General features: G+C 44.3%; 1 protein-coding gene across 2 annotated transcripts; it reads right to left on the bottom strand.

Annotated features, from left to right (window-relative positions):
• Positions 1-2,748: 2,748 nt before the first annotated feature.
• Positions 2,749-11,115, bottom strand: CALCB (calcitonin related polypeptide beta). 2 transcript variants are annotated; one of them, XM_082215256.1, is made up of 5 exons: positions 11,041-11,115; positions 9,315-9,410; positions 8,662-8,784; positions 5,548-5,732; positions 2,749-3,224 (listed from the first exon to the last, which is right to left on the bottom strand). In XM_082215256.1, the coding sequence occupies exons 2-4, from the start codon at positions 9,398-9,400 to the stop codon at positions 5,573-5,575; spliced, it is 369 nt and encodes a 122-aa protein (XP_082071382.1). In that variant the 5' UTR covers positions 9,401-9,410; positions 11,041-11,115; the 3' UTR covers positions 2,749-3,224; positions 5,548-5,572. The 2 variants fall into 2 exon arrangements, with proteins under 2 accessions (XP_082071382.1, XP_082071381.1); XM_082215255.1 differs by lacking the exons at positions 2,749-3,224; positions 5,548-5,732 and adding an exon at positions 7,358-7,774.
• Positions 11,116-11,358: the final 243 nt, after the last annotated feature.

Genomic DNA, 11,358 nt, shown 5'->3' with positions numbered 1-11,358 from the left:
CTATGTTCAAAGCAAGAGGATGAACAAATAAGTGGTAGGGCCTCTGAGTGGAGAAGACTGAGAAATGCTATTGGGTGACAGAGAGAAGGCAGAACTGCTCAACATCTACTTTGCCTCTGCCTTCACCCAAAAGGAAAGCAGTGCCCAACCTGGTGATAACAGAATAATGGATGTAAGGAGGGAGCTGCAGCCCAAGATAGGAAAAGAGGTGGTAAGAGAACACCTAGCTACTTTAAATGAATTCAGATCTCCAGGGCCTGATGAGCTGCATCCAAGGGTACTAAAAGAGCTCATGGATGTAATTTCAGAGCCTTTGTCTATGATCTTTGAGAATTCTTGGAGAACAGGTGAAGTCCCTACAGACTCGGAGGTGGGTAAATGTTGTCCCCATCTTCAAAAAGGGAATAAAGGAATACCCAGTTAATTACCGACTGATGGGCTTGACATCAATACCAGGGAAGGTCCTAGAACAGATAATTAAATGGCTGGTCTATGAGCACTAACAAAATGATGCTTTACTAAGACCCAGCATGTGTTTCTCAAAAACAAAGAAGAGTCTCATGCTGTGGACATACTGTACAGTATCTTGATTTCAGTTGGCATTTGACAAAGCCCCCCATTACATTCTTGCAGAGAAGCTGGTAAAATGTTGGCTGGACGAGGTAACTGTTTGGTGCATTTGTAGTTGGTTGACTGACCAAACCCAAGGAGTGCTCACAAATGGTGCCTGACTATCATGGGGGGAAATGGCAAGTGGGGTGCAGCAGGATTCTGTCCTGGGCCTGTTATTTTGTTCAATGTTCATTAAACAACTTGAATTAAGGAACTGAGAGGATCCTCATCAAATTGGAGGTTTTAAGCAGAGGTTGGATGGCCATCTGTCATGGATGCTTTAGCTGAGACTCCTGCATTGCAGGGGCTGGACTAGAGTCACTCGATGACCATTGAGGCCCCTTCCAACTCTACAGTTATATGATTCTATGATTCCGTAATGGTCTGCCCTGAATTGACGGAACTGGCTTTAGAATCAGCTTTCATTTGCAGTGAACTACACAGCACCAACCTAGCAGTTCGAAAGCACATTAAAGTGCAAGTAGATAAATAGGTACCACTCCGGCGGGAAGGTAAACGGCGTTTCCGTGCACTGCTCTGGTTTGCCAGAAGCGGCTTAGTCATGCTGGCCACATGACCCGGAAGCTGTACGCCGGCTCCCTCGGCCAATAAAGCGAGATGAGCGCCGCAACCCCAGAGTTGGTCACGACTGGACCTAATGGTCAGGGGTCCCTTTACCTTTACCCTTACACAGCATTAATCTGACATTCAGTATTTTTAAAAGCAGGGGGTTCATTTTCTTTTTATAAAACACTTTGTTTTAAATATAGCTTTAGCCAAGTTTTCTGGTGATCATTTTCCCAGTTTCCCACTCCTAACCAGAAAACCTCTTTCCAGGAAAAGACTCAAAGTGACAGCCTGGTCAAATTGATTTCAAAGGAGACTGGTATTTCAGAGCCTTACAGTCTGAAATGGCTTCTCTGTGTATTCAGCATCTTTGTTACAGCAGACGCAGAGATGGCCCACCTATGGGGCAAGGTGAGGTTGCTGCCTCTGGCAGCAGGATCCAAAGGGGCAGTGGAATCTGGCCTACAAGGAATGTGTTACCCACTGCTGTTGCCATCTGGCACCAATGGTTGAGGTGAGATCTTTAGAGGCCAGACCAGCTGCCTCCTCAGCACCTCCCCTGGATGCCACCTCTACAGCAGCCTCTCTGCAAATAGGAGGTGTTGCTGGTTTCCTCCCACCCTTACTCCCAGTGTAGAGCTTTATCCCCCACCCCTTTGTTCCTGATTTAGATCTTCATTCTTTCTTTCTTCCCTGGCTGGGAGGCATCATTTTGGGGTTTGCCTCAGATGCCAGCCCTGAGCAGATGGATGTCTTCTGTTTTGTGCTTCCTTATGATACCCTCGCAGCATGTTTACTCACAAATCTCTTTTGCCAAGTTCACTGTGTGCTAAGGATTGAAGTTTAAATATACTTAGAGCTCAGTCCTATACACGTCTACATGGAATTCGCTGAACTGAGTGGCTTTGCATCCTGGTAAGCATGCCTAGGATTGTAGCCTAAAACTACCCAACAGCTAGGAATGTATGTTTTCTGCAATCCTTGATAAGCCGGCAGGTTCTCCATCTACATCAATCAGCCTTTGTGAACCTGGTGCTGCCACCCCCAAGTTTTGGACTACAGGCTACAGCATGGAGACTGATGAGGACTGTAGTCCAAAACATCTAGAAAGCAGCTGATGTGCATTCTCACACTCAGTAACAAAGGGAAATACTGCATGGAGAGAAAAACATAAATTTCTCCATCTTATCCATAAGAAGGTACACTCTGGCTTGCTGTAGCACACACTGGTCATAGCCATGACTAGGGTTCCATAGTGCTGGGAGCAGACACGGTACCCCCCAAAAAAATTGGCTTTACATATGAGGGTGTCTGCAAACAAGGGATTTATTGGTTTTGAACATTCAAATTGTTGCTTTCTGTTAATATTCTATAGCATCAGACATTAGATAGAACATCCAAGTGCCGTGCTGAAATTTAGCAAAGCTCTGTTGAATCTGATATCCAACAGTGACCACTGCCAAGAGTTTCAAATATCTGCATAGTAAATTAGCAATAAAGAAAATGTTTAAATGAAAGATCAGTTTCTCAATCCATGTGTATCTAAAATACTTTTTTTAATCTTGCATAAATTCACAAATGATACAATATTGTAAGTGTATTTTTTTAAACATACTGTACAATCATGTCAGTTAACTGTTTTACATCAAGGCACAGCACACCATATCTTACAGATATACCTTGATAGGCAGCAATTTAGTGTAATCCCCGAGATTTGGCAGTATTGCCAAGATAAATAGCATGGGTCATATTTCACAGATATGCTAGAAGATAAATAAGTAAATAAATAGATGCTGTCACATTTTATTTGAAATAGAACTGCATATAAAAAGAATATACAATAATTTAATTTGAATAATTATCTTGAGATATATATATCTCTTATATATATAACAGAAGTGCTTCAATTTAATTTCAAAACAAAAACATTTCTTCAATATTAGAAGGATGCAAAAATGAGTCTTTTATTCGGCCATCTTGATTTATGGAAGAAAGTTGCTTTCAAGAGAAATTAAAAGGCGTTTGCTGCTCAGTTTCATGGCAATCTGAAAGAAATCAAATTACATGTTACACAAATTTGATAGAGCAATCCTATAGAGTGGAGGGTGATCTTTGATGGAGCTACCTACACCCTACCATGTAGCTTTTCTTTTCCTGCTATTTCTTGGGGGGGGAGCAGTGGCGTAGCGTGGGTTGTCAGCACCCGGGGCAAGGCAAGTAATTTGCGCCCCCTAACCCGTGGATTTGCGCCCCCTAACCCATGGATTTGCGCCCCCTAACCCTAACCCCCAGATGTTGCGCCCGGTGCGGCCGCCCCCCCCTGCACCCCCCACGCTACGCCACTGGGGGGGGGAGAATGAGGGACTTCAAGCTCAAAGCCTTTCTTGGCACACAAGCCAAACACCCTGTACCAGGCCCCAATGCCAGTACAGCAACATTGGTGGTGGCACTTTTTTCCACTGCATCAGGTAGACCTCTAGCAGTGCTGGGAATTCCAGGGAAGTCCATGGCATCTTGGCCCTCTTCTCAAGGAGCATTGGACTGCTTCCCAAAATTTTATGTTTCCAGTGACCTGAGCGTCCCAGAAATGACCCCCTAAGTAATTAGGACACTGGGTAACTGATTGCCACACCTCATACAATGGTTGTTGGGTTTTTTTAAAAAAAAAAACCATCAAAGGGGTTTGTTTTTGGAAGCCTTTGCTTGAAATATATTAGTGCAGTTATGATATGCCTATGGATGACCAGATTCATGTTTCAGCATTTAAAGTAGAAAAAAATACATTAGAAATGTACTATCTCACAAGTCATCTATTCAGATTGGTGAGATATTAGAATCTCAGGCAACCTAAATGATGGAGAAAACAAGGTGATCCACTTCTACAATATCTGAGCCATCTCAGGACCAGCCTTGACAAAAATGAGTCAAGGACAGGAAGAAGAAGATCTCAGAAATTGTTTGGGTGGGCTGAGAGCAACACTGTATTCTTACTACTTTTCTGCACTGATGCCAATTCACCCCATGCTACTGTGCTAGAGGAGAATCTTAAGTCAAGGCCAGGGATCTAGAGTATCCATTCCTCACCCTTCAACTTGGAAGGAAAATCTGGAAGCATTCCAGGAGAAACAGAGCTAGCCGGCAGTGCCAGTTCAACATCCATTTCAACCCAGTGGGGAAATCTCCATGCAGAAATATACAATGCTGCGGTAACAGCACAAGGAGGCAGCACCTTAAACACTGATTTAGGAAAGCATATCCAGACATACAGAAGTAACAGGTGCTTTCTCTCTTTTCTTAGCTATTGCTGATTTTAATTCCTATTCTGAATGCTTTTATATACTTGTTTTTGACTGTTTTAAGCAATAATTTTAATGTTCCATATTCTATATTTTTTAAACTGCTTACAGATTGTTTTAACAAACAAGTGGTATGCACTTTTTGTTAAATAAATAAAATAAAATAAGGGGAAAGTGGTGGGAGCCGAAGGTTTCTGCCAAACCTAACTCTAACTCCAGAGGTATGTGGAAAGACTAGAGTACAGGGAAGTGAGACAAGAGTATGGAATCTCACCACTATCTTGACCTCTAAAAGAAAATACTACCACTCCCATGACATTTCACACATTTCATTCACTAATCATTAAATGGCAGTAGTTGGGCAGACTAAATGCATGGCGAGTAACACAAGGATTCTAAATAAAACCCCCAGAATGCCTGCATTGCATGTTAAGATGTACATATCAATAAACAAATAATTCATTCTGTTTTATGATTGGTAATATTGGCTTCCATGAAGCATCCATTACTTGGTCAATAAATTTCAGTTCCTGTAGCTGAACCATTTCAGCTCCAGTCCTAACCCCCACTGTATACAGTGGGGCTTACTTTTGAATAGGAATGCATATGATTGCACTGCTAATATCAAGCGCAACTATGAAGATCTAACTCTGCTATGTTTATTCCAACTAAATATTAAGGTGGAAAAATGACCATCTACATACTTTCTCCCTAATATCCTCCTGAATTTGTAAAAAAAACACAAAACCAAACCACAAGTAATTTATTGATGAGAGGGGATGGGTTTTTTTAAGCAGAGATGGAAAACCTGTAGTCTTTCAGAAGTTGTTGAACTACAGCTTTGATCATCCCCAGCTAGCATGGCCAATGGTCAAGCGGTTACAGGAGCTGGAGACCGACAAAATTTAGAGGGACACAGGCTTCCTATCCACGGGTGAAATCCTGCTCTTGTTTGAGATTTTGCTTTTCATGCTCAATGAGGTCCAGAATTCATATGACATCCAGCCAAGCACTGAAATTTATATAAATCAGTAAGACATTGATATTGCTGAAATGTCTGTAATGCACTTACCATATTCCAGGGGTCATTCAGCAGATTACATCTGAACATTTCTTCTTCGCCTGCCAAAACCTTTTGATCCAACGTTGGTGGGTACAAAGTTGTTCTTGCCCACTCCTCCTGACCTACTCAGGAAGTCTGCCAAACGATGGGTCACACAGGTGGCTGTGTTGCATGCCCTCTTCTGAGTTGTCACGCTGTTTTCCGAAAGAAAGAATTCAGATCTGAGAAACAGAGCACATCTTTCAATAACACCACGTTTTATAAGCAAAATCCTGGAAAATGCCTGAGAAGATAAAATTGTGCTGGTACTTTATATCCATATTTAAAAGATTTCTATATTCGGTTTGCTCAGGCTTGAAGCAATGGACTTCTGCAGTGCTATAACGACAGACTGCATTTCAAAGACACCTTGACATTTGCTCTATGGCTTCCCAGATATTTCTAACCATCAGAGATTGTAATCCTCAGCCTGATCGCTCAGAAGTAATGCTTTTGGATTCAACAGATGTTGTCTGTAGTGGGCAGATGACTGCCCCTGAAAATGCAGTTAGATCTGCTTAAACAGAAGTGAAGCACATTATCTCAGTGCTAACCAGGAAGCAAGTATGGCTAGCCTTGTAGTCCTTATAATGGAATCCTATGCACATCTGTTCAGAAGGAGGCTCCTCTGACTACAATGGGTCTTACTCTCAAGCAAATGAGTATAAGCTTGCTGCCTTGGTGCCCTGGAATTCAGCCAAAAGGCAAATCATAGCATACTGGCACAATGGCACAAATGCCATCTGTTGGGAGAGTAAGGGTGTGAGAAAGATGCCTTCACTTCCTGTTTGTGGACTTCCCAGAGACATCTGATTGGCCACAACAGGAAACAGGATGCTAAACTAGATGGGCTGTTCTTATGTTCTCGACCTTTCAAAAACAATCACTTTTAAATTCCGCTAATTTCAGTGGAAAAATAAGTACTGCCAGGGCTTAACTTTGTCTGGATTACACTCAGTATAATAAAAAATACTTGGGATGTTTAAATTACAAACAGACACACCTTGTAAATCAAGGCAGTCTGTACAATGTAGCTACAAGGAATATTGAAGAAGGCCCCATTCTCCACATGTTCTTAACCAATATAAATTACTCCTGCACCTTACATAGCTTCATGCGAAATCAATGAACAATGAGATAGAAATAAAGTATTAAAGTTCTTACCTGGATGGTTTCAATCAGAATATAACTTTGGTAACTGGCTAACATTTCTAATATTTGCAAACTACATATTGTACTGCTACAAAGAGTATAATGGATGACTGATTCCCACTGTGACGTTTCCCACTGACTTCACTGGAGAAAAATTGTCACCCTGTATATTCATCCTGCACTGAGCAAATACCTTGCATTTTAAAATACTTATTTAAGCATGACTCCAAAGCAGTCACCCTGAGCTGAACACCATTAAAACCATGCCCAGAAAAGCCATCTTTTTATTTTTATTTTTAACTGATTTGCACCATAATTAGAAAATAGACCTAATCCTTATAGAAAAATAGGTTTATTGAACAGTTGCATGGTCAGGCACGAAAGAAACATTTATTTATTTATTTTACAATGCGTAGCCAGAAATCAAAGGATTATTATTTGTAAAATAAACATCTAAGAAAATAAGTTGAAAATTAGAGGCAATGCTAGTCCTTACTCATTTTAATTTGGCATGTGCTATTCCCCAGTTTCAGCCAAGTCCCGCCCCCCCCATATATGTGTTATATTCTTAACAGCTGCAACCCTAAGGATGTCTACTCAGAAGTCAGTCCTATTTGACTAAATGGGATTTACTCCCAGGTAAGTGTGTGTGTGTGTGTGTGTGTGTGTGTGTGTGTGTGTGTAGGATTGCAGCCTGAATTTCCTAACTTGAAGTTGTTTCACTCCACATTCGCACTCAAAAATAGATTCAAAAGAACATAGCAAAATTAGCAATCAAGGTTAGATCCACATGCATCAAAAAAGAGGAGGAAAAAAATATAAGAGGAAGAGGAGATGAGAGCCAATCTAGTTGTTTCCGAGGGCTTCCTCATAGTTTGCATAGCGTTCGTTTTCCAGGTCATTCAGCACATTCCTTTTCTTGCCAGGAGTTCCAGCCCCGACGTCAGTACGAGGGTAGGTTTGCAATTTGTGCAATTCTTGAGACAGTTTGCCCAACACACAAGTGCTCAGGTTGGCACAGCGTTTGGAAATAGGTCTATCCAAGCTGCAGGGGGGGAAAACATGCCGAACAAAGTAACAGAAAACCATGCGCAGTCATCATGCCTTGTTATATCCCATCCCCACCCCTAGCCCAGACTAAACGAAAACCACAGCAGGAGACCAAACGACCAACAAATAGGCATTTTTAAAAAACAACAAGACAATCTCGACGCAGTGCCGGCGCAACAAGGTCCATGCAAAAGGGCTCTATCGGAAGGAGGATCGGGCTGTAGTAAGTGGCAAGTGATTAATTGCTCGCTTGCTTGGGATGCTGACAGTTAGCGATCCCGGCGGGACCCGGGGGGGGGGGGCAGTTCAAGATCATCCGGCATGCATGGTGAGTCTCATTCATCAGCATGCTTTGCAACCGGAGCTCATTAGGGAAGTGCAGGTGCAATTGCAAGACTCGGCCTGGAGAGGGAAGGGGGCGCTGCGTGCACTTGGAAGGCCGCCTCGCCTCTTCTCGACGGCATGCACTGACTCGGGCGCGCGCAGAAGCTTGAGTTGTGATGAGAAGAACTCTGTGCATTTCTCACGGGGGTGGGGTGGAATAAAACCAAGACGTACCTCTTGCTGCCCCACTTTATTCTAACCCCCTCTCTTTCAACTTGCAAGGCCTCTTTTTTTTTTTTTTTACGAGAAGAAAAAGTAACTCAAGAGGAAGTAACCCAAAAGAGAGCAAGTTAAGAAAAGACCAATCTGAGACCCCAGTTCATGGCTATCAGGACCCGTCTCGCAGGAGCTGGGTCTGCACATCCCAGGGAGAAGAGGTCCCATCAGCTGATCTGCCAGGAAAGAGCCCGCACTCCCAGAGAGGAGAGTGCCCCCCCGCCCCGATCCCCGCTGCAACCACCCCTTCCGACCTCCCCGTCGACCTGTCGCTCTCCTTACCTGTTCCCTTCGCTCGCCCGCTCCAGCTCTTCCCCCAGGTATTCCTTCACCAGCGCGCTTAACAACCGCCGGGCTTCGTAGTCGCCCATGCTCCCTCGGTCTGTGACAGGCTCCAAGCCAGGTCTGTAGGGAGGGAGCGAGGGGGGAGAGCTCAAGGCCAGCGTCGCTCTCTCAAAAGGAGGGGTGCTCAAGGGGGAGGGGGTGGGAGGGTCCTTTTTCCAGCCCAACTAATCGAACTGCTGGGGGGGAGGGATCACAGCACCGCACACGTGTAACTCGTCCATACACACGAGACCACGCTCGCTGAGCTTGTTAACTGGCCGTTTTCTTCCTTAACGAACACAGACGAGTGTCCCTGTTTCACCACGCGCTGAAAGGCGTGGGAGGTGGGTGAAACCTTTTTCCTTCCCTGCATCACCCCCACCCACTCCACTAGGCTAATCCGTGTCAAGGGATCTTGCCCAAGCGGGCAATCGCGCGCACTCGCGTCCCTCGACGCCAAGCCTTCTGTTGCCCGCCCCCTCTGCAGAACCGGCCGCGTTTCCTTTCCAAATGCCGCCCCAGTCGCTTTTCTGGCGATCGCCAAAGCCAAAGAGGCGTTCAAGAGAAGTCTCTGCATGCAGACCCTTGTCCTCCCGCTTGATGCCTCTTACCTTAGCGGGACTGCCCGGGAGCTGTCCATCAGGCACACCACCAAAGCATAGACAGCCAGGAAGGAGCACATCTTCACCATGGCCATGGCGTTGTCTCTGCAAAATCAACAGGACTGTCGTTCAGAGAGGGGCCATTTCCCACGCTTTGCATCTTCCCGAATCCCATCCATAGCTGTCAACTTTTTCCCTTTTCTTGAGAGGAATCCTATTCGGAATAAGGGAAACGTTGACAGCTATGATCCCATCCTAACGCTGGAATTCTGCGCAAACTCACTTGGGAAGAAGCCCCTCACTGGATTACGGCCAGCTCTGCGTTAGCATGCGTAACAGGATCGAGGTTCTAAGGATCCTTTAATTTCCTAGGTTTTTTTTAAAAGGGGGGGGGGGAGGAAGGGTCATGGGATCATCTGCTATTTGCATCGGTCCCCACCCCCAATTTGGTAGGATTTGTGTGTGTTTTATTTTGGAAGTGTGATCTACAAAGGATGCATACGTCGCCAATGCTCAGGTAAGAAGAAAATTGGGAAATTTAGCGGAGTTGATCTATAGCTGGAGGACAGAAGGCATCCAGGTCAACTTCATCAATAGATGGGGACCAATACTATGAAATCTTTGATAATTTTCACGCAATGCTGGGAATCGTGTCGAGCGCGAAAGATCAAGGGAAACGAATAAAATGCGGCCAGATCTGCATTTATAACTGCATATACAAATGTTGTGTATTTTGTTTTAAATTGAAAAGAAGGGTGAGGAGGCATAATCCTGTGCGCTGAAATAAATGATTACTTGAAAAATCGGGGGGGGGGTGTTGTCCTCATTTAAATAAATAGCCCTGTTACGGAAATGATTTAAAAATTGTTTCTGAAAAACAAAATCCAGAAATTATATGGAATATAATAAGCCCCGGTCCTCACACTTGCATGGCTTTTCAGAACAGACAATTGCATATGCAATACTTTTGTTTAAAGAGCTCTGTGGCATCTTAAAGGAAACTAATATATTATGCCAGGAGTTGTGTCTCTAGTGTCCAGATGAGTTCATTACGGTGAAATCCTATATATAGCTACTCCATTGAATTCAATGGAGACATCTTCCTAGTAAATGGGTATAAAGATGCAGCCCTACTCATTTTGTAAAACGGTTCTTCTCCCCCTTCCTGCCACGCCTCTGTGTCCAACACCTTTCTGCACCTGATGGAAGCAGGCAGTTCCCTTTTATTGCTCAGACTGCAATAAAATAGTTTGAAGGCGCCACGAGATTCTTCTTTGCTGCAGCAGAGTTACTCTCGGGGGCGGTCATACCCAGAGGAGCATTCCCAATTACACGAAATTAGGTTTCTTGAAGGCATCTCCCACGTGCCATTTTTGCACGACTCTTATTGATAAAATGCTCAGAATTAAACGGGCAGCCTCTAGTCTACACGAACGAAAGGGGAATTTTCCCCTTGCAGAATGGGAAATGGTTTTAAACGGCCATTCTGCAACCTAGGCGTTTCTCTGCGCTCACGCCTTTTCCGAAGCAAGTGACTAGTAAATAATACCTGTCAAAGCATATCTGGGAAAAAGTCGTTCTGCTCAAGAATCCAAGGAGAGAAGCACGAAGACGCCACAAGACCCAGCATCAGCCTAACATCCTCCGAACTTGAGGAGTTGCAAGTTCTCCGCCACGGAGAAGCCTTTTCAGCACTCCCTGGACTGGAAAGTCAGTAAAAGGAGAAGGCACTTACCTTCAGATGCAAAGCTTGTTGAGGAAAGCGTAGTGCAGGTGGCGGCTTCGGTGTGCGTTTCCCAGTCGTGATGGTCTTCCGTGCCCAACGACCCCCTTTTATATCTACCGCCAGGGCAAAAGTGTGTAGGCGTTCGACGAGCTGCCCGCCAGCCAATCAGCACCTCGGTTATCAACTATAAAACCAATCCACGCTTGACCACGAAACCCCAGCTCCCGAATTACGTCATCCTCCAGTCACTGAGTATTCCATTCACAAAAAAATTGCCAGTCATTTAGGCACATCTGATAGGTTTATTTGCATTGAGGTCATCGGACG

The sequence above is a fragment of the Podarcis vaucheri genome, assembly GCF_965113315.1.
Source record: "Podarcis vaucheri genome assembly, chromosome: 1".
Classification (NCBI taxonomy): Eukaryota; Metazoa; Chordata; class Lepidosauria; order Squamata; family Lacertidae; genus Podarcis; species Podarcis vaucheri.
Note: the sequence above shows the minus strand (reverse complement) of the source record. Positions and strands in the feature narration are given on the sequence as shown.

Bases quoted from the DNA above. Each gene is read 5' to 3' on its own strand.
- CALCB (XM_082215255.1), bottom strand. From the start codon at position 9,400: ATGGCCATGGTGAAGATGTGCTCCTTCCTGGCTGTCTATGCTTTGGTG. The intron at 8,785-9,314 runs GTAAGAGGCATC...CCCTCCCTACAG, and splicing joins TCCCGGGCAGTCCCGCTAAG to ACCTGGCTTGGAGCCTGTCA. The intron at 7,775-8,661 runs GTAAGGAGAGCG...CCCCCCCTGCAG, and splicing joins CGGGCGAGCGAAGGGAACAG to CTTGGATAGACCTATTTCCA.